This window comes from Halichoerus grypus, chromosome 8 (assembly GCF_964656455.1).
Source record: "Halichoerus grypus chromosome 8, mHalGry1.hap1.1, whole genome shotgun sequence".
NCBI classification, from domain to species: Eukaryota; Metazoa; Chordata; class Mammalia; order Carnivora; family Phocidae; genus Halichoerus; species Halichoerus grypus.
The window spans coordinates 114359018-114383166 of record NC_135719.1 but is presented as its reverse complement, the minus strand read 5'-3'; the positions used below and the strand labels follow the sequence as shown (position 1 = coordinate 114383166).

Sequence of the window (24149 nt, the reverse complement as noted above, 5' to 3'; positions counted from 1 at the left end):
TGCCATTGACTTACCATTTTCCAAAACATTTTTCTACATCAACCTTCTGGTACCTAAAGAAATATCCTAATCAAATTTATCAAATACCATTGTTTTATCAGGTCTCAGCACATAACTTTCAGGTCCCAACAGTAACGCCCACATACATTCTCACTCCTTATGCTGCCTTATTCTTCTCTACAATACTTTCACCACCTGATCTATTATTACATGTTAATTTTTTTCTCTATGGTCTGCCTCCTCCCACTAGAATGTGAGTTTCACAAGGACAGACTTTGGCTTAAGTCAATGTATCCCCAGCACTTAGAAAAGTGCCTAGCATGCAGTAGGGCCTCGATAAATATTTATTAAATGATTAAATATGGGTTCAATGATTTTATACCACAGTATTTCATTTAGTACATATGTTAATACATACCTGTCAGCACTTCTCAGAAGGCAAGAAATTAAAATGAAAATAAGCTTAAATTTTCTGCTCTGAACACATATATGCTGAGTTAATGGGGTATAGTAGAGTTTATGGAATGAACAGATTGCTCTAAGGTGGAGTTGAGTAAACTGCAGCCATAAGCTTCCACTTAAATACAATTTAAACTTGATAATAAAATAATACCAGTTTCCCATTAAGTCATTAAAGCAGAATTCTACCTTTACTTGCAAATCATAAATATTAATTACAATAATTTATTACATGATTTTTAAGATGGTAGATAATGTTTTAGGAAATCTCTTTTTACATCTAATCACGTTTTTTTAAAACTTGGACCTATAAAATTTTCCAGTTCACAAAATTACAATCAGTACAATCTACCCAAAGTTACTGATAGTGTTCTTCACAATCTTTTAGCATGTCCATCCATATCCATTATTAATGACTTTTCCCTAAATCCACATTTACAACTTGAAAGATTCTATCCAACAACGTCAAGGTAAGGATTTCTGAGTTTAAAACAGACAGTTGAGGGGCACCTGAGTGGCTCAGTCAGTTAAGCATCTGCCTTCTGCCTTCGGCACAGGTCATGATCCCAGGAGCCTGGGATCAAGCCCCACATTGGGCTCCCTGCTCAGTGTGGAGTCTGCTTCTCCCTCTCCCTGCACCTCACTCATGCTCTCTCTCTCCCTCAAATAAATAAATAAATAAATAAAATCTTTAAAAAAAAAAAAAGACAGTTGAGAAACAAGTCTTCATCCAGTCACATGATGATTGTGTTTTAGAGATGGATCTCTACATTAAGTATGTTTAAAAAAATAAAAAACAATGTTCTCTAAAAGCTCTTAAAAACAAATACAGTGCTTCACCCACCTAAGATGCAGCCAGGAACCAAGAAGTAAACGTACAAAACTTCAGATGTTTATCTCAAAGTCCATATATTAAATAAAGCTCATGAACTTTAGTCACCGGTATGTTCCGCAGGCCTTTATCCAGAACCTGATTACATTTATTTTACATAAAACTGAAGTGAACGGCCAACCAGTTTCTGAAACCATTACAGTTAAACAGCAGCAAAAGGGCAAAAAAATTGCTATAAGCCACAATGAGAACCAAAGAAGACAACTACCACAGTAAATGTAACAGAAAAACTTTTTAAAAAATAAGACATAAAAACTGACAAAGTAATGCAGCATGAAGCCATAAGTATAAACTTCCCCACATACTTAAGATATTTCTTGATACAATCATTATATTATAAAGCCCAGTAACATAATATGCTTATGATGATAACCCTGAGTTATAAAGATAAAGTTAAATTATGTTAGGATATACTGTTCTAGAAAACAGGAGGGCATAAAATACATTTTAGTATTTTTCTAATTATAAAAATGATAAATGCACATTGTAGAAAACAAGCAATATATAGAGATGAATGTTTTAGAAAGATATTAACCGGAATAATTAAACTTTTAAAAAGTAAATTTTGACATTTAAATCATTAACCTTAGTTATTACAAAACTAACTCCCTAGAGGGTATCAGGTAGATGGTTTTACTATGCTCAAAGCTAACAGTGTGGGATACAATTATAACTAATAGACTATTGCTCAATCTTAAAACAAATGGTTACTAGACATGCAGTTAGAATACAACATACTGGGCGCCTGGGTGGCTCAGTTGGTTAAGCGACTGCCTTCGGCTCAGGTCATGATCCTGGAGTCCCGGGATTGAGACCCGCATCGGGCTCCCTGCTCAGCAGGGAGTCTGCTTCTCCCTCTGACCCTCCCCCCTCTCATGCTCTCTATCTCATTCTCTCTCTCAAATAAATAAATAAAATCTTAAAAAAAAAAAAAGAATACAACATACTGAATTGCATGTCTAATTTGAGCTCCAGACCACATTTCCAGTTACCTGAGAGACAGCAAGTATAGCACTTAAAGACTCAGGCTTAGATTCAGACACACTGCTATTTGAGTCTCAGCTCCATTTATTAGCTAGGTGACCTTGGATATGTGAAAGAAGTGTGGCAGATACTAAGTGTGACAGAAATAATAGCTACTCTCCTCTCCACCATCATTACTATTACTTATGTCCTTCCAGAAATGTGCACGCTATAGTGAGGAATGGGGAACACACAGAGCTGAAACTTAAATAATACAAACTTGTGTAAATCCAATCAATAGATTGAGCCAGACAACTATTACAGGAATTGAACCTGGAAAGGCAGACTGGGACAAATTCTACCCCAAATGAAATCTTCATCCTGTGATCCTTATTTCTGTCAAAGGCACCAACATTCCTTCAGTTATTTAGACATTAAGCATCCTTGTCTCATCCCTCTCCATCAGCCTCTATATTTGGTTACATACAGCTACGTTACATCTATACTTGGTTATATACATTGGCTCTCATATCTGTTTGTCTGCCTGCCTAATTCCTACAACCACCTGGCCAGATGCTCATTACTCCTAAACAGCCTTTTCCTTAGTGTTCCTATTTTCAGTTTGTCCCCACCTACTGACCATACTACTCCCAGATGGATTTTCTTCAAAGAAAACTGGTCATACCACTTTCTTACTCAGAAGTCTCAGATGACTCCTGTCTACTCAGAAGTCTCAGATGACTCCCGTCTGCCTACCAAAATTTAATGCTTCCACATTTCAGGGCTGGTCAAAATACAATCCTCAACATATTTTTCTACATTAACAGTAGCTCCTCAACACATCCTTTACAGTCCCAGGCAAAATGGAGTCACTCTATACTTCCAACTACCCTGCCTTTTTTCATGCCAATTCTTATATTTGTCTTAAGTCTATGAAAGTATTGTTATATTTATTTTTTTTTAAATAAAAAACCTTGGATTTTTTCCAGATTACTAAAGTAACATACAGTTATCACAAAAAATTCAAACATTACAGAAATTCCTGGACTTGGAAATTTCTCATGATCCCATCCCTGAGAATTAACCACTGTTAATATGCTTCTAGATTTCTTTAATGATATACATTGTGTTTATGTCTACATATTATTTTTTAAAGATTTGTTTGAGAGAGAGAGAGTGTGTGTGCATGCACAAGCAGGGGTAGGGAGAGGGACAAGCAGACTCCCTGTTCAGCACGGAGCCCATCATGGGACTGGATCCCATGACCATGAGATCATGACCAGAGCCAAAACCAAGAGTTGGACATTCAACTGACTGAGTCACCCAGGCCCCCCTACAGATACTTTTATGAACAGATATGCAATCATACTCTTCTTTAAAAAGACATTTTCACTAAGCAATGCACTGGTATATTTTGGACCTATTTTCATGTCAGTATATATAGAACTTTCTCTAGCTTTTTAATAACTGCAAAATATTCTTTTGTATAGGCTAACAATTTTATGTACCAAATTTTTCAATGTTACACATTTGAGTTGTTTAGTCTTTGCCATTTCAAATAATCCTGCAGTGAATGTCCTGTGTGTTTTTGTCACTTGTAAAGGATAAATTCCTAGAAATTGAATTGCTACATTAAAAGGCACGTACTTTTAAAATTTTGACAGATGATTCCATATTGCTGTCCGAAAAGGATGTGCCAATTTATACTCCCACTTAAATTCAGATTTTACCTCTTTACACTTCCACGATCAATGGGTATTCACTTATCCTTAATCTTTGCAAATCTAGTAAGTTATATAAAAATCATGTTTTAATTTACATTCCTTTAATTACTGAGATTAAATATCTCTTCAAATATATATTGACTGTCTACACTTTGTGAATTGCCTGCTCATTTCCTAAGCCAGTTTCTTTACTTGGGTGGTGGTCTTTTTCTTACTAAATTCTAAGAGCTCCCCTAAAATTAGAAATGTTAACATTATTATATGTGCTGCAAATACTTTTGCAAGCTCTTCTGCATTGTTGGGAGTATAAGGTGCCTCTTTTTGAAAAGAGCATGAAATCAAAAATACCTTTCCACTTTAAGGAAATGAAATTTTGATTAAAGAGAAACTATGAAGTACTTGGATCTTTAAGATATAGAATAATAAATCACTTCTGCTTCAAAGTATTTATAATACCTTCTGAGCCACAAAGCTGGTTAGCTAGAATAGTTGAGATACAACTGAAGATTTGAATTCAGGTATCTTACTACACTTTCTTTCTCATGAATTAAATCCTCCCTAACACACCTAGGTAAATTCAGTAACAAATCTTGGATGTGATAAAGAACCAGTTCTTAAAAGTTAATCTCAGAGTTTATGAAAATGTTTTAGGTAACTACATTAAGTAATAAAACATAGTGAAGGAAGTGGTATTTTGTAAATTACACCTACCAAATTATTTAAGATGAAAAGAAACTTTCATTTAATTTCTTTCCTATTTTGCACTTGCTTCTCCTTTGTTCCTCAGCCACATAAAAACAAAACAAAACAAAAACCTGTTTAGGTGTTTAAGAAAGCAGCTTGGCCAGCTGACCTCTCTGCACTTGTATGAAGGTTGATTACTAATAAAAACTGCTTGTGCAGCTTTCAAAACCCAAGTTATCTTTGACACCTTAGGAAAAAAAAGACCCAAGTTACCTTTAATACCTTAGAAAAAACACTTAATCTTGCAGAAGTTAATTTTTAAATATAATCAAACTAATCAGTCTTTTCCTCATGTCCTCTGGTTTGGGTTTGTTTGGGTTGTTGATTTATACATAATAAAAGTCACCATGATTTTCAATGTACAGATTTAGGAGTTTGGACAAATGCAGTTGTGCAATTACCACTGCAACCAAAATACAGAACAATTCCATATCAGAAATTTCCCTGCCCTTCTGCATTCAACACTGCCCTCCACCCTCAGTACCTAGCCACCTATGATCTGTTTTCTGCCCCTATAAATTTTGCCTCTTCCAGATTGTCCTTAGGCCTTTTGGGTCTGTCTTCTTTCTCTTATTTGGCACAAGGCACATGAGTCACCCATGCTACTACATGTATCAGCAGCTGCTTTATTCTTGAGTAGTATCCCACTGTACACTTATTCCATGGTTTGTTTATCCAAGGACCAGTTGAAGATATTTAGGCTGGCTATAATTTTTCCCAATTATGTACAGAACCGCTATAAACTTTTGCATGCAACTTTTTGTGTGAATATATAAGTTTTCATTTCTTTTGGGTAAATACCAAGGAGTAGGACTGCTGGGTCATAAGTTAAGCATGTGTTTAGCTTTATTAGAAACTGCCAAAAAGTTTTCCAAAGTGACTATACCATTCTGGAGTCCCACCAGCAATGTATGAAGGTTCAACTGTTCTGTGTCCTCATCAGCTTTCGTTATTGCCAATCTTCTTGTTTTGTTTTTTGTAGCCATTGCGACAGGGAGTAACAGAATGCCACTATGCTTTTAATTTCCATTTCCTAATAACTACAGATGTCAGACATCTTTCAAGATGTTTATTTGCCATGCACATATTCTCTTTGAAGTATCTGTTCAAATCTTTTGCCCATTTTTTAATTGCGTTATTACTAAGTTTTGACAGTTCTTTATATATTTGGATACAAGACCTCTATCAGGGTTCTATTTTGCAAATATTTCCTCCCACTCTGTGGCCTGTCTTTTCGTTTTCTTAAAAGTGTCTTCCAAAGAATTTTAATTTGAGGCAAGTCCAATTTATCAATTTTTTTCTTTTATGGCTTGTATTTTTTATGTCATATATAAAAATATCTTTGCCCAATCCAAGACATTTTTTATGTTTTCATCTTTAAGTTTTATGATTTTAGTTTTTATATTTAGGTCTGTGATCCATTTTAAGTTAATTTCTGTATATGGTAAGAGGTATAAGTTGAGGATCTGTTTTTTGCATATGCATATAAAATTATATCAGCGCCATTTACTGAAGACTATCTTTTTCCACTGAATTGTCTTTGCACCTTTGTCAAAAATAAAATTGACCGTATAAGTACAAATCTATTTCTAGATTCTCTATTCTCTTCCATTGACTTGTGTGTCTACCTTTTTGCAGATAGCACACTGTGTCTTGATTTCTGAAGCTTTATAGTTATTTCTCAAAACTTGTTTTGGCTACTCTAGTTTCTTTCCATTTCCATATACACTTAAGAATCAGCTTGTTATCCTGGGATTGAGCCCCACATCGGGCTCCCTGCTCAACAGGGAGCCTGCTTCTCTCTCCCACTCCCTCTGCTTGTGTTCCCTCTCTCTCCCCCACTCCCTCTGCTGTGTCGCTCTCTGTCAAATAAATAAAATCTTAAAAAAAAAAAAGAATCAGCTTGTTATTTATATAACTGTTGGGATTTCTTCTTGGGATTACATTTAATCTACAGAACAATATAGGACTAGGTGACTTAACTGTATTGGTCTTCCTTTTTTTTTTTTTTACTTGATTTTATCTTTTATGTTAATCATCATACATTACATCATTAGTTTTTGATGTAGTATTCCATGATTCATTGTTTGCGTATAACACCCAGTGCTCCATTCAATACGTGCCTTCTTTAGTACCCATCACCAGGCTAACCCATCCCCCGGCTAACCCATCCCCCCACCCCCCTCCCCTCTAGAACCCTCAGTTTGTTTCTCAGAGTCCATAGTCTCTCATGGTTGTCTCCCCCTCCGATTTCGCCCCCTTCATTTTTCCCTTCCTACTATCTTCTTTTTTTTAACATATAATGTATTATTTGTTTCAGAGGTACAGGTCTGTGATTCAACAGTCTTACACAATTCACAGCACTCACCATAGCACATACCCTCCCCAATGTCTATCACCCAGCCACCCCATCCCTCCCATCCCCCATCACTGAGATTAAGAATTCCTCACATCAGTGCGATCATATGATACATGTCTTTCTCTGATTGACTTATTTCGCTCAGCATAATACACTCCAGTTCCATCACATCATTGCAAATGGCAAGATTTCATTCCTTTTGACAGCTGCATAATATTCCATTGTATATATATACCACATCTTCTTTATCCGTTCATCTGTCAATGGACATCTTGGCTCTTTCTGTAGTTTGGCTATTGTGGACATTGCTGCTATAAACATCGGGGTGCACGTACTCCTTCAGATAACTACATTTGTATCTTTGGGGTCAATACCCAGTAGAGCAATTGCTGGGTCATAGGGTAGCTCTATTTTCAACCTTTTGAGGAACCTCCATACTGTTTTCCAGAGTGGCTGCACCAGCTTGCATTCCCACCAACAGTGTAGGAGGGTTCCCCTTTCTCCACATCCCCGCCAACATCTGTCGTTTCCTGACTTGTTAAATTTAGCCATTCTGATTGGTGTGAGGTGGTATCTCATTGAGGTTCTGATTTGGATTTCCCTGATGCCGAGCAATGCTGAGCTCTTTTTCATGTGTCTGTTGGCCATTTGGAGGTCTACTTTGGAAAGATGTCTGTTCATGTCTTCTGCCCATTTCTTGATTGGATTATTTGTTCTTTGGGTGTTGAGTTTGATAATCCATGAAGCCCATATTATCTCTCCATTTACTTAAATCTTCTTTGATTCCTTTCATCGTTTTGTAGTTTTCAGCATACCTATCCCTGCACATATGTTGTTACCTATATACCAAACTATTTTGTGGTTTTTGTGTTATTATACTTTAACATTTTTTTCAATTACTAATTATTCCATTGTTAGTATACAGAAACACTAACCCTGTACCTTGTGATCTCGTTAAACTCACTTAATTAGTTCTGGTAACTATTGTGTAGAATTTTTGAGACCGTTTCTGTGTAAAAAATAATTTCATTTGCAAACAGACACAGTATTATTTCTTCCTTTCTAATCTAAATGTCTATTATTTCCTTTTCTTGCCTTACTTCACTGGCTAGGGCCTCCAGTATGATGTATAAGAAGAGCAATGAACAGTCATCCTGCCTTGTTCCCAATTTTAGAGGGAAAGTATGGTTTCACCATTAAGTATGATGCTAGCTGTAGTTTTTCAAAGTCGTCCTTTATCAGGCTGAGGAAGTTCCTTTCTAATCCTAATTTTCTCAGAGATTTTATCATGAATAGATGCTGGATTTTGTCAAATATTCTGTCTACATATACTGAGATGATTATATAGTCCTTCTCCTTTATTCTGCTAATATGGTAAATTATGCTGGTTTATTTCCTAAATAAACCAGCCTTATATTTCTGGGATAAACCTAAGTTTGTCCTACTATACTGTCCTTTTAATATACTGTTGGATTAAACTTGCTAATATTTTGTAAAAGTTTTTACATTTATGTTCATGAGGGATATTAATCTTTGTCTTTTCTTAAAATGTCAATAAGCTGGGAAGTATTCCTTCTTGTGTCTTTTGAAGGAACAGCATAGTATTCCTTCCTTAATGTTTCCTAGAATTTCCAGCAAAGTCATCTGGGAATTTAACTTTTTTAATAAACGTAGAACTACTCAAATTCTCTATTTCTTCTTGTTGGTTTTGGAAATGTATGTCTTTTAAAAAATACACCCATTTTATCTAACTTAACTAACTTATTGGCATAAAAGTATTCATAATTTTTCCTTATTATCCTCTTAATTTCTGTAAGGTATATAGTGGTATCCCTTACCTTACTAAATTTTGTGTTCCTATGTTTTTTCCAGTGAATTTTCTTTCAGATATTTTTACGCATAAAATCAGTCATTTGTAAATCACGATAATTTTATAATTTTTCTGAGATCATGTCTTACTTCACTCTCCTGCCTAATTACATTGACAGGCAATAGTAATACAATTGTGATACTTCTATGTATTACCAACAAACATGAGGTGGCCTTTTGTCAAATAACACACACTCACATACATACTTTTTTTGAGTTGAAGTATAACCAACTACTTTTATCCAGAGCAGAGGTTGACAAAACTATGGGCCCAGGCTAAATCTGGCCTAACCCTGTTTTTGTAAATACGATTTTATTGGAACATATTCATTTGTTTATGTATTGTCTGTGGTTACTTTTGCCTTACAATGGCAGAGCTGAGTAGCTGTGACAGAAATCTTATGGCCTAAGAAGCCTAAAATATTTACCCTCTGGCCCTTAACAACAAGTTTGCTGACCGGCCCTTAACAACAGGTTTGCTGACCCCCTAATCTAGAGGATTCCTTTTTTAATCAAGAATGGATGCTAGATCTTATCAGTCTTCTTGGGTTACTATTAAACTGAATTCACATTTTCCCCTTTAACCTATCTGTATGACAAATTATACTGAGAGATTCCTAATTGCACCATCCCTGCATTCTGGAACAAAATGCACTCAGTCAAGTTGTTTTATAGCTGGGATTCTTTCAATACATGTAACAGGATTTTTTTTCAGTAATACTTGTAAGTGAGATTGGTCTAACAGGTTTCTTCCCAGTATCTGCAGCCTTGTAAAAAGAACTAAGAAATTCTGCTTTTGAAGTATTTCCTGATTATCTTTAACAAATGTGGTCTCTCCTTCTCTGAATTTTCAGTATACTTCAAGCAACTGTTACCGAACTTAATCATATCTGGACTATGTTAACTTCAATTCTCCTTCCACTGCCTCAATATAGGAAGGAAAACATTTATGTTAAAAGGCCGTAACAGGGGCACCTTAGTTAAGCGTTGCCTTCGGCTCGGGTCATGATCCCAGGGTCCTGGGATCGAGCCCTGCATCGGGCTCCCTGCTCCACGGGAAGCCTGCTTCTCCCTCTCTCCCTCCCCCTGCTTATGTTCCCTCTCTCGCTGTGTCTCTCTCTGTCAAAATAAATAAAAGGCCATAACATATCTTTATATACTGTACTAGTAGCTGGGAGTGTGTTTTATATTAGGCATTGAATATTTACTAATGTTTCTAATGCCTTTTTTTTCTTGTAAGCCTGCTAATCAGACTCCAACTTTATGTATGGTGAATATATATTACTCGTGTAATTTTTTAAAAATTAAACTATTAAAATATATAGTCATTTCTTTAAGAATCAAATTCCAAGGTTAATGTTATAGACACACTATTTTAAAAGAAAAGGTACATCTTAATTAATGCAGCTAAAGGGAAATATAGTTTATAGAATGTATAACTCACCTAATTCTACACGTAAGTTTAATTCACATACAAAAAGTACTTATTAAGTATGCTCTGGATAATTCTAGACTGATTCTATAAACAGCTATTTCACTTTTGGACAAATTATTTAATCTGTATGGACCTAAATTTCATCATCTATGAAATAATGAATTTGGTAACTCCTAGGGTCCCTTTAAGCAGTAAGATTCTAAGAATCTAAGATAATTAATTTATTTTTTATACTAAATCTCACAAAGTTCTCAAACAAGTATCTAATCCCTTTTAATAAAGAAAAAACAGGGAGGGGAGGTTGTAAACAAGATCCATTATCCCTTGTTGAGTCTCAAAAAGACTTTAAAAAGTTACCTCTGTTTCTGGAAGACATCTTCCTTCCTGCTGATTTCAATGTTTCTTTGTTTCTTTTTTTCCTAGTTGCTTTGACTTGTCCTTGACCAGACGCAGAATCAGAGTCAGAAGAGTCAAGTTTGACTTGACGATGCCTTCTTGACTTGGATGCCTTGAGAGTTAGAAATCCAGTTAACCACAATGAATCACAAATGAATCCAACTGATAGACAATTTAGGAAAAGACAAAATACACAAAGATGAGGGAAAATAAAAGTCATAAAGTACTTTACCATTATACTGGCTTGCTTAATACTTGTTGCATATATATATATATATATATATACACTCTTTTATCTTTACAACAGGATAGGTTCCCTGCAACTGTCATCACCATCTACTCAAATTGGGTAAAAAATGTTAATTGTTGGGTTAAAATGTAGTTGTTGTTGCATGGTTGGGAAACAGGTGTAAAGGATGAGTACTGTTTTTTAAAAAACTGTCTACTAACCTATTCTTCCTTTCTTCTAAGAACAGTTATGTTCCCTAGTTACCACCATGTCTTTTGAGTGGAACCACCTGATGCCTGGCTCCAGGTACGTGCCACTGATCTAGTCAAAAGTTTCACATCACCACGGCCACTGACTTGTTCATGGGTGGGCATGTGATCTCTATCACAGATCAATTTTAGAATTCTGTGTAACTACTAGGAAGGAAAATTCTCCATTTCCATTGAACCTAAAGCTGGGAACACGCAAAGCTGGCTGTCAGGAACAACACTTGAAGACAGTGAAAGCAACATAAAAGGTGAGAAACGGAGGGACAGTGCAAGGACATTTTAGTTGTTATCAATGAATTCCCGTGCTTAAGCAGAGTCCTTACAGGAGTTTTCAGATCCAGGTATGAACAATTATTAAAACAAGTACCATGCGTTAAATGTTAATTGTACCTCAATAAAGAAAAAACCTACAGCTATGCTATGACGCTCTCTTGTCACACTTTATGGGGATTACAATTTAATTCTCATAATCTCTTAAGATACACACTAAACATCAATTAGCACTATATAATGTGGAACAGTTCTGGTTTAAAGCAATTTGGATTAATTAACTTATTGTCCTTGGTGCTTTAATTCAACAGTATTTTGTACTCAATTTACTGTGGGATAACAAATACGTAACACTTAACTAATCTATAATCACTTTTAATTTTTTATTTATTCCTTTTCATTTCTACAACTAGAAAATGATAGTAATTTCCCACAGAATAAATACACTCCTAGGGGCGCCTGGGTGGCTCAGTCGTTAAGCGTCTGCCTTCGGCTCAGGTCATGATCTCAGGGTCCTGGAATCAAGCCCCGCATCAGGCTCCCTGCTCTGCAGGAAGCCTGCTTCTCTCTCTCCCACTCCCCCTGCTTGTGTTCCCTTCTCTCGCTGTGTCTCTCTCTGTCAAATAAATAAAATCTTAAAAAAAAAAAAAAAAAAAGACACCCCTAGACTCATGAAAACAATCCAGGAAGAAATATGGGCTTAAGCACATAAATTTATCAGTTCTCCCTCCTGAAATCCCACTAAAATGATAGTAAGAAAATTTCTGAATAAACTCACAAAACAGAGATAATAGAAAACAACGCAGCTGCTAAAAAAAATTTAGCAGTTGGAACAGTGAGTGATAGCTGACTTAACAGAATGAAGAAATCTAAAATCTAATTGCCTGTATTGAGAAAGTTACTATAAAGCAAGCTGATCCAAGGGATCAGGAATTAGAATCATCAGAAATGTGTCTAAAAAAATGGTAGAGGGGCACCTGGGTGGCTCAGTCGTTAGGCATCTGCCTTCGGCTCAGGTCATGATCCCAGGGTCATGGGACTAAGCCCTGCCTCGGGCTCCCTGCTCAGCAGGAAGCCTGCTTCTCCCTCTCCCACTCCCCCTGCTTGTGTTCCCTCTCTCACTGTGTCTCTCTCTGTCAAATAAATAAATAAAATATTTAAAAAAAATAAAATTAAAAATTTTTAAAAAATGGTAGATATGCTGAAAATCTACAAAAGCAATAGTGTCCCATTTCCCAACCTCAAAACTACACAACTGACCTCCTATAGAAAACAGGAGGCTTGCTCTCTGGAGAGGCTAAACCAGGGACGCTGTAGGCCTGAGGAATGGCATAGCTGAGGAAGAGGACAAAGCCTCTTACTGAAAATAGGGAAGGTAAGTGAAACCTGCATAAAGAATGGTAAGCCTCATGACTGATTCTCTCTGTAGGCTCCCAAAACATTGGTGGTTGGGCTTATTTACCCTTCTTTCCCCTAGACAAGGGAATGGAAGACTGCTCTCTGGTAAAAATGATGCGATCCAACAAAAAGAAATACCGAGGGTAACAAGTCTTATCTTCACATGACCACTCTTAAATAAGATCTGAGGCTCTTTAAACATTTGAAAAAAGCCACCAAAATGAAAGAGATCAAAATAAACAAAAACAGGAACTGTGGGGGAAAAGGCATAAACTTCAAAACACTGTAATTAACATCCTCAAGGACATAAAAAATAAAGATAAAAGAAATACATTTTTTTAAAGAAAAGATTCAGAGAAGGAAAAAAAAAAAGACCTTAGCAATAAAAAAGAAAGTCAGCAAAAATAAAAAATTCAATATAATGGTTCAGAAGACAAAGTTTAAGCAATCTCCCTGAAAACAGAGATTGAAAAGAAAAATAAAATAAAAATTCAAGAGAAGGAGCAAAAATGCAGCAAATACTATCAAAGAAACAATATAAAAAAACTCCTCAGAACTGAAAACTATCAGATCAAAAGGATGCCTGTCATGACAGCCAAGGACAATGATGGAAAAAAGATCTACACCAACTTAAATTATCATGAAATTTCAAAACTCAAGGGACAGAGAGAAAATCCTAAAACCTTCCATGATCAGGAACACTAAAAGCTGGAAGACAATAAAAAACAAAGGCATCAAAATTCCAGGTAAATACCAGAAGAGATAACTAAAAGAGAAAAAGTTGAAGATGGATTAGGAATATAGGTGTGGAAGTGGTAACCAGGAGACTGCTGGGTTATATAAGCTCTACAGTATTATTAGACTTTTTAAACTATGTACATGTATTACTTTGATGAAAAATAATAATACTATTAAAAAAGCATCAAGTCAATACCTAAATTACCTTACTAAAGAAATAACTTACCTGAACAACAACTGAAAAGGCCTTTGATTTTATTCTCGCTAAAGATTCTGCCCTTTCACATCTCTGGATAAAAAATAAACAGGAATGGGAAAAAGAAACATAAACATTAAAAGAAATTATGGATTCCCAAGTATTTGTTATCAGAAATAAGATTTGAGACAGAAGGTAGGGTCATTTATTGGACACACATTGACCAAAGACATATAAACGCATACTACATTCTCATAGCAGGTCCACAATACCATCCTTGTGGCTAATGATTGTTATTATTCAGGACTTAAGGAGGATAATATGAATGAAAGCCTTAGTGATCAGGCCATTGCCCCCTCATCTGCCTATGCCCAAAGATGGCTCTTTGTCTCATCCACTAAGATGGATGAAAACTTCGGAGGCAGGAAGCAGTAAATAGTAGCTAGAGCTCCACACTGGTTTAAAGTCAGACAAGAAGAAAAGACATACTACAAAAACCCTACTCTGTCTATGTAAGGACGGAGAACACCCTCCACCATTATCCTCCCCTTTCCCTGAAGAAACACTTACCGTCGTCACTCCCAATCTACACTTGATGTGTCTTTCATAGGGTTTCCAGTAAAGAACAGACTAAGGCTTCAGAGAACTGATGTTTCAGAATTGTCTGATAACTGTGATAATACTGACCAAGGGTCATGATACTTGTATACAGAATCACAGCCACGCATCAAATGAAAAGAAGCTAACTAAACTATTGCCCTGTAAACAATCATATAGTGAATTTTTCTGACCTCTGATTCTTGTGAATTTCCTTCTCTCTTTTCTTCTCCATCTTTAACTTTTGATTTTAAGGGCGGATTCTGAAAGAGGAAAAAGTTATACATACACATTTATAATTCAAATTAACTAAAAATCAATGGCAAATTATTTCAGAGCAATGAGAATCATTTAATTACTACAAAACTAAAAGATCATTTCACATTATTACAGCATGGTTCACCACCTGACATTAAGATCAAGGTTAGGTTTCAGAATAGTTGTAAAATTTATCAATGAAATGCCTAAATCCTCCTAACTAATGAAGGAAAACATACACTTCATATAGCAGTAAGAAAACTGGTTTATTCTCCTTTCCTTCCGGTTTTCAGAAGTCTTAGTAATGCTAATTAGAGTTTATTAAAAGACAGTACTATAAAAAAAAGGGTACTATAAAAGTACTATAAGAGAGTACCTATTAGATTTTTACATGAATTGCCTAGGTCATTTGTGTAACTCATTTGTAACAAAGTATTCAAACAGTCTAAAATGTACTATCTCTCATTAAAATAAATGTGGGTAGAAGCAAATTGTTTCCTCCTTTCTAAGACTGTCATCTCATCACTTTATCTTTTCTAAAACTAAGTTTTGAGCCAGCTCCCTTTTTTTTTTTTGAACCAGCTCCCTTTATACAATGAAAACCAAAAACTGGCAGCCAATCTTTCTAAAAGACAATATATAAAATAATAATACCTATGTAGCATTTGTGAAAACACTATTATCAGATACATAGTAAATCATCAGAAATTGCTTATGTTTTACTTTTATTTTTTCCTAAAACGATTTACTAAAATAAGATGGAGTAGTGGTTTCAAAGTTAAATTTAGCAAGGCTGGCCACGAAGTTTCCAGAGTAAAAAAGTTTCTCTAGGTAAAAAAATTACTGTGAAAAACGGGGAGCTCTAGCATCAGTATTTGGATCAGAAAACTAAATCGAAGATTTGTGTTGATGAGTTTGTAAATAGATAAACCAAGGCAGGGAGAGCATGCCCTATCACAATGGAAGAAGCCACAATTCAGGCCTAGCAGTCTACTGCCATGCAGAAAGATGGAACCAGTGTTACCAAACCACTGACTTAAAAAAATTTTTTTTTTAGATTTACTTATTTATTTTAGCTAGAGAAAGAGTGTGGACATGGGAGGAGGGGCAAAGGGAATCTCAAGCAGACTCTGTGCTGATTCCAGAGCCCAACACGGGGGCTTGATCTCACAACCCTGAGATCATGACCTGAGCCAAAATCAAGAGTTGGATGTTTAACCGACTGAGTCACCCAGGTGCCCCCAAACCACTGACTTTTAAGAGAAGCTGGATGTCTGGAATTTTAAGTGAAGTCACAAAAATTTAAATTCTAGTGAGTAATTCAACTTTTTAAAACAATATTAGGATCAACACTGTGTCAAACAAACCACACCTGTCTGTAGGATTTGACCCAAAGACTGCCAGTGTGCAACCTCTGGAAAATGCTAAATTATAAAGATTATAATAAATCAGTGATATATCAAGATTACTTATTCCTCTACATTTACACTGATATTATATATAATGTATATTATTTAACACATATTATAGAATTGTTATTAATAATTGTTTAATTATATAATTACGTAACAAAATCTGTTTGTAGGGTTAAATAATATCACATAGCTGATAACTGGCAAAGCCAGAGCTAGAAAAATAAAGCCCTCGAAATCTTAACTCCAGAAGAATATAGCTACTCAACTAAGCTGCCTCTCAATTTTATCACCCATGTCCAGCCATTAGTGTATAATGCAAATACAATGGGGAGGTATCAAACAAGCAGTCACATACCTTTCTGTCTTTGTGCCACTGCTGATGCTCCAAAACTATGTTCTTAATATTGTCAAAAAAATCATCCTTTATCAAGCTGAGGGCTTTGTCTGGATTGGATTTATCGCCTGAAATTATATGTTTCATGTTCTGATAATGATCATGAACATTCAGCATTTCCTAAAAGTGAAAAGATGAGTCTTTTATTTCAATTTTTGAGGAGAAACTTAAAGGCACAACCAACACAAAATAAAATGACTAAGTTGATAAGGAATAATATGCTACAATATACTGAAAATAATATAGTCATGCAACCAAAATAGTACAACTTTATTAATGAAGAGGCTGCTTTCCAGAGATAATGATTCACTGAATTTAACTCAACAAACATTAATATACACTGTATGGAGAAATGCAGGGAAAAGACAGGACATAACAAAAATTATTAGTAGTATACCATTAAATATCACTAATGATAACTAAGATCACATTTTTTTAAATTTCGTATTATCATTTCAAAGATATTTACATAATTCTTTATGTTCAGCCATAAATTCCTATGTAACAACTCTCATCCAATCCTCCACAAAGATGCGCTGACTTTCACAAATCTCAAAGCCCATGTGCCTGTAAGCGTCATCATTTTTTCACTAGTAAGATCCAGGATTAAAAGAAATAGAAGGCAACTTTTAACAACATTTGAGGAATCATTTATTACTTAGACGTTCATTCCCCAGAACCTCCAGCCAAATGGGCAGGTCTATGGGGTAAGGAGAAAGATAACACGTTATAGGCAGACTTTAGAAATCAGATAAAACTGGTATGGAGACTTAGCTCAAAGACCAGCAAAGAACTACTGACACTTCCATCATAGATGACCTCTGCAACATCTGAGTCATCCTCAAGTTAGGCTACTCCATTCATTTCCAGTAGGTTTCGATGGAAGTGACAGATACCTGTTAAAGCAATGAGAAACTGCTGGGTAGTGGTGAGTGCTCACATATGCAGGATCTTCAAAGGAGAATAGTGTCCAGCCATGGAGAGCCCCTAACTTTTTTACAGCTTACAGTGTACTGTACTCCTATATTTTACTACATGCAATACAATACAGGGGAAAGACCACTAGCTGGACCTGGTTTTGAGCCTGAGTTCTGTCACTTGCTAGATTGACTTTGAGCAAATCCCTCAATATGGGAATCACATTCCACATTTGTACAAAATTAAGTGATGCCATCTAGCCCAGTGTAAAAGTATTTATTAAGTGTGCTTATACAAGTGGGAGTGTTCTATAAAATGTAAAGCACTATATAAAGGTAAAGGATTAAGAAATAAAAGAAAGTACATGGACTTTAGAGCCTTACAGACTTGGACATTCAAATCCAGTCTGCACCTTACTGTACTGTACTTTATGGAAATAACTTCTCTGAACCTCAGTCTGCTTGTTTTTTGTTTTTTTTTTTAAAGTTTTATTTATTTATTTGAGAGGGAGATAGCGAGAGAGAGCGCACGAGCAGGGGAGGAGGGAGAAGCAGGCTCCCCATTGATGCAGAGCTCAATCCCAGGACCCTGGGATCATGACCTGAGCCGAAGGCTTAACCGACTGAGCCACCCAGGCGCCCCTCCTTATTTTTAAAATTAGGAAAATACCACCTCCTTTAAAGGGTTACTAAGATTATTAGTGAGATAACAACATAAAACGTCTAACATAGTTCCTGGCATATGTTGAAAACTCAACAGATCATAGCCATTATTATAACCGTATAAATAAAGACTCAGAAATAAAATGACTGGCTCAGGGTCATATTTAAGTAGCAGAGTTAAAATTAAAAATCAAAAGTTTCTTTTTCCCCATATACTTTTTTTTTAATTCCATTATAGTTAACATACAAAGTTATATTAGTTTCAGTTGTACAATATAGTGATTCAACAGAAATCAGAAGTTCTGGTCCTATTCTTTTCATTTTATTATGCCTCCTTAACCACAAAGCTAGAACTAATGAGTGGCAAAATGATGACAAAAATTCAGGTGCTGACGGGCAGATTTAATAGCATTTGCGCAGAAGGAAAGTAAGCAAGTATTAAATGTAAGGATTATCAGTGAGAATGGATCAAAGACTACACTAGGACAGGATAGAGTCAACTGAGGTATTAAGGGATAAGGCTCTCAAAGAAGATCTGAGGCAAGCCAAAGACCCTAGTCAGGATGACTTCATACAGGAGCTTCTAGGAATAGGCATTCCGTAGCTTGGCCCTTCTGACCCTCCTCCCCAATCACCCTAAAAGGACATGCCTTTGTGCATCACCTCAGTTCTGTTCTCTAAAATCTTCCATACCTGTTTGCTGACATATACAATTTTTTTTAAGAGGAACCTTTAATTCAACACCTTCAGAACCTTTAATTCGTAGAGGAAAAGAACTTAAAATCAAAAAGCATGTTTAAGAAGGTATGTTGAAAAAAAATTAACATTCTACCACATTAGTCCACAACCAAAAATTATAACCAATTGGATTCAAATCATCTTTTTCATTAGAAGAATACGGATAAGAACAATGTAATGTCTTGCTGTTCTAAAACATCCTCTGCCTCTTTATGATTTAACCTCAGTACTTCCTGGCAAATCCTTTCTGGTATCCCCAAACCTTTTGTTCTTCACCATGGCTTTTCCAAACTTTCTCTATTCTCAATTCCTTGGACCCCCAATGCCCTCTCTTAAAATTTAGACTATCAGGTCTGTTTGCCTTCTACTTTTCTTCTTCACAACAAATCATATGAATCCATTTTCACCTCCTTTCTCCAAGTTTCAAAAGAAGAATTATGCCTTCTCCTGCTCAAGGTAATCTCTCCAGTGGGTTTCAATCACAGACTGCCTACCTCCTCTACAGCAGGAATCCTGCACCTCCTTCTTCCATATAACCTCTCCTAACTGACTCCTTACCCTAAGCCTAAATATAAACTTGAAGTTTAACAAATAATTAAAAATTGTTTAAAACACCTATTTGGCAGGGATATTATGAGAAATAAAATAATCTATACAAAACATCTTGTTTAGCTCCTGCACTATACTATGTCTTTAGACATTTGGTAAACAGCTTCCTTCTAAGGCAGTAATTCTTATCTTTTGGTAGGGGGGTGCGGGGTGGAGCATGAACACCTTTGAGAATGTGAAAGTAGTTATGGTACCTCAACCAAGCATCCATATGTATGACAGCTTATCATAAAATGTAGGGGGGAAAGGATACATGGACCATCTGAAGGCCATCCATGGATTCTAAATTAACAATTCTTGCTTAAAAATAGTTACTTTACAGAGCACACCCAGAGTACTTTCAAAAATCAATTTGCTAGGCTGCCTGGGTGGCTCAGTTGGTTAAGCATCTGACTCCTGATATCAGCTCAGGTCATGATCTCATGGGTCCTGAGACTGAGCCCCGCAACCTGCTCCGCATTCAGTGGAGAGTCTGCTTGAGATTCTCTCTCCCTCAGCCCCTCCCCCAGCTCTTGTACACACACTCTTTCTCTAAGTAAATAAATCTTTAAAAAAAAATCAATGTGCTACCTTAATTACAAACATAATAGATGAAATCTGATAGGCTGAAGTTATTAGAATATGATGGCATCTAAAACATAGAGAAACATTTGAGCATATCGAAGATCTGATCCCTCTTTCACTCCTGATATGGAAAAGACTGAATAGAGTTGAGGAAAAAAAAAGAAGTAACATTTATCAAGAGCCTACTACGTGCCACAGGCCATCTTCAGCATTATTCCGAGATAAATCATTTTCAATTCTCACAACTGGATGAAATAAGGATGGTAATCCTAATATTAAAGAGGGGGAAACTAAGGCTCAAAGAAATTAAAAAACCTGACCAAGGCTGCTACCTGGTTAGACTCACTCGCTCATGAGAACTCTTTCTCCCTTTAGGTATAGATATATCCATTCTTTTGAAATTTGAATATATCATAGATTACAAGTCTGTAGTCAGTCCTGTAAAGGGTTTTGTTTTAACCTCAGGGCACTGCTTTTCCATGTATGTAAAATTCTATTGAGTCTCACTAATGATCCATGTGAAGGAAGATTTTTTTTTTTTTTCTCAATACTGAACAACTGAAATAAAATACCAAAATACATTAGCAGGTAAAGCTGCTCTTATCTGTAATTCTTGATTTCAAATTTTTGTTTTATCAGAATAACCTCACTGTTTTCAATGGGTTTTAAATAAACATTGTAAAAAGGAACTTAGGAAATGAATACATAATATTAAAAAATAAAAATAAAGTCACTTTAAATTCTTGTTTTATGACCTATCTAAAGTCAAATACAAATGGTGGTTTCAGTATTTGAATCTAAATATCCTGAGTCCAAGTACAGTCTTCTGCATCTTTTTGCTTCTCACTGAGTTTCAAGATTCATTCCATAAATTTTCATATATTTAGGATGTATTATTTCTGATACTTTGGAGGAACAATAAGCATTCTATGGTAGGTTAAAATCATTAGAAAAATTTCAGTATCCCATAGATGAAGGTATAACTTCAACATATAGTTAACAATAAAACAATTTTTTTTAAATTTCAAGGGCATAAAAAACAAATTTACCTCTAATACATCAGAAGTGATAAGTTTCATTACACGATCATTCGGGTCCTTAAATTCTTCTGTAACTTGAGCTCGTTGAATTTTCTTCTTCATCCTATATGATAGCTATATGATAATGAATGTCTTTTAAGGGATATTTTTTAGATAATACATTTTCCAAAGACTATTAGACTTTTATAGTAACCTTTAAGATGACATGCCACATGCTTATAAATTCAGATGATATTCAGACAAGTTACATGATTTGCCAGCTGTTGTCAGAACCAGCATCAGGACTTAATGCTCTTTTAATCTAGTGTCTCAACTGTCATTAAGACTGAAGAAATATATTTTATTAGTGGAAGTTTCAACTTTTCACCAACTGACATTAAAATTCCTTGGTCCTCTTTCAGTAACCTGATGTCTGAATAAAGAAATAAGCAAATGGCAGATGCCAAATCTAATTTCCTCTTCTAACAATTTAATAGCATTTAGAAACACACTGCATTTAAAAGCAGAGACTAAATTTTTGTTTGAAAAAAAAAAAAAGTAATCAGAAAGCATTTTCTATTTTAAGAAACCTTTCTACAAGTATTAGAAATTACATATGGAGACTGAGGTACTTTATAAACAATGAAGCATAAATTCTCATTTTGAAAAACGATCTATTTTAGACAACATACCAATTTGGGCATTGCTGTAAAGTGAAATGCTTTGTCTAGTCGTAGTTTCCTAAAAATATATGCTGCATCAAAATGTTGTGCATTTATCAAATCTTGCTGAAATTTTAAAACTTCATCCCAATCCTTCAGGGCAACTCTAATCTACAAACAAGAAGAGTAAAAAAAAAAATTACTAAAGGTAAATCATTTTCACAAATGTATTATAATTTTGAAACACTGGCATTCCTCTTAAAATCAGTTGGTTGTAAAAATATTGTACCTATTTCCTATTTTGCTGAGGGAAAATAAGTATTACCTTTTGTTTTGGCTGACACAGTTGGGTGTTATATAATCCATACAGCAGATACAAAGCACCAACTCTGATCTGGAAGGTGTATGGAGGTAAAAAATATTGCCAAGCCAAAGTCAGTGCTTCTTTTGTAAACGTGTTCTTTTCTAAATTTCTCATTCTACCACTAGAAAACAAAGAGAAAATATATTATGACTCTAAGTAAATAAGTAATGAACAAAAATTAGAAGAGGTATATCCTAGAAGCTGCTAGAAACTGAAGGGGCATTCCACATCTGATCCTTTCGTGATCAAGCATGACCTAATTTTCTGCTGTGCTTCTCACCCTGAGGCACAGACATACACTAGGTAAACATAATGCTCTTTGTAAAGCATCAACTTTACTTGCTGAATTGGGGAGCAAAAAGGGAGGGGTTACAAATTATTCCCGGGTAAGAATTTTAAACATTTAACATATTAACAGATTAACAAAATAATTTAAACAATTAACATATTAAAATAATCATGGTTATATTACAGAATAAAATTTAAAAATTACATGCATTTTAATATATAATGGAGATTTTCCCCAATACTCTCAGGGATTCACCCTACACCTCATTTGTCTTTGAGACACCTAAATGAAAAAGTTAGAGAACCACAATACAACCTAACCCTTGCCCTCCTCCCAATTCTGCAGGGTAAAGCTCACCAAAGTAAAGAAGGAGCAGAGTAGAACAGCAGATCACCCTATACTCCCAAAGCCTGGGCTCTTCAAATAATAAATATACTAAAAGAATGCAAAATACCTACTGTGGTATTAGTAACCAAAGCAATTTCTAAAGAAATAACATCACTACTCAAGTAGTCCCTACTTTATTTCTCATTTTAGTTTTTCCTCATTAGCTAAATATTGAAGTAACCCCAGCAAAATTTTCCTTAACTGCCACTTTTCAGGGGCAATGCACTGAAAGACCATGGGTTTTGGATACAGGCAGACATATAGGTTTCAATATCTGCTCTACCACCTACTAGCTGTGTGATCATGAAGATTACTTAACCTCCTTAAGCCTCAATTTCCCCTTTTATAAAACAAGGATAATTATATACCTGCTTTTCAGAGTTGTACTATGGATTAAATACATTAAGCTATAATCACATCACATTTAGTAGCCATTAAAAAATTAGTTCCTGGGGCGCCTGGGTGGCTCAGTTGGTTAAGCTACTGCCTTTGGCTCAGGTCATGATCCCAGGGTCTTGGGATCGAGCCCCACATCGGGCTCCCTGCTCTGTGGGGGAGCCTGCTTCTCCCTCTCCCTGCCGCACTCCTGCTTGTGCTCTCTCTGTCAAATAAATAAAATCTTTTAAAAAAAAAATTAGTTCCTTCCCAGGGTGCCTGGGTGGCTCAGTGGGTTAAGTGTCTGCCTTCGGCTCAGATCATGATTCTGGGATCCTAGGATAGAGCCCCGAGGGGAGCCTGATTCTCCCTCTCCCCTCGTGCTAATTAGTTCCTTTCTTTTCAGTAACTGTACAACAAATAGCTCTCTATCCTCAAACCATGCAATGTACAAACTACATAAGTAATTATTATATTAAGACAAAAAAGAGACCTTTTATTTTTTTCTTCAGGAAAACATAGAGTTTTAATCACAAGAACTCATTCAGCCAATTATTTAGCTTTTGCAATATTATATATGTTATGCTAATGGATACCAAATTCATACAGTCACTGTCCTCAGAGCTCTATGGAGTGGAGGGAAAATTTTAAAGCAATAATAATAGTAATGAATACTTATGGAGTACTTAGAGTGCACTTAACATCTATTAGCTCATTAACTCTCAGACCTACAATATGATGTATTATCACTGTCTCCATTCTACAGATATGGAAGCTCAGGCAAGTGAGTTCCCCAAAGTTAAGTTACTCTGCCGACTCTGATTCAAAATCAGGCAGTGGGACTCAGTAATCTGCTCTTAACTACTATACTATACTTTACAATAACCTGTGGTAGTTAAGTCCACAGATAAAATAAGCAGAGTGCTCTCGGAAAAACAGAGTATGAACGCCTTACTT

General features: G+C 35.6%; 1 protein-coding gene across 3 annotated transcripts in view; it reads right to left on the bottom strand.

Moving 5' to 3' along the window:
• SNAPC1 (small nuclear RNA activating complex polypeptide 1) overlaps nucleotides 1–24149 on the bottom strand; it is a 29996-nt gene that overhangs the window by 4935 nt on the left and 912 nt on the right. For 2 of the 3 annotated variants that reach the window (XM_036067726.2, XM_078053789.1), the window contains exons 2-8: nucleotides 22103–22262; nucleotides 21808–21948; nucleotides 21146–21250; nucleotides 16567–16725; nucleotides 14733–14801; nucleotides 13972–14034; nucleotides 10803–10953 (exon numbers count right to left, since the gene is read on the bottom strand). In XM_036067726.2, coding sequence (XP_035923619.1) covers nucleotides 10803–10953; nucleotides 13972–14034; nucleotides 14733–14801; nucleotides 16567–16725; nucleotides 21146–21250; nucleotides 21808–21948; nucleotides 22103–22262 — 848 coding nt within the window. The remainder of the gene's footprint in view (nucleotides 1–10802; nucleotides 10954–13971; nucleotides 14035–14732; nucleotides 14802–16566; nucleotides 16726–21145; nucleotides 21251–21807; nucleotides 21949–22102; nucleotides 22263–24149) is intronic. The other variant, XM_078053788.1, reaches the window with a different exon arrangement.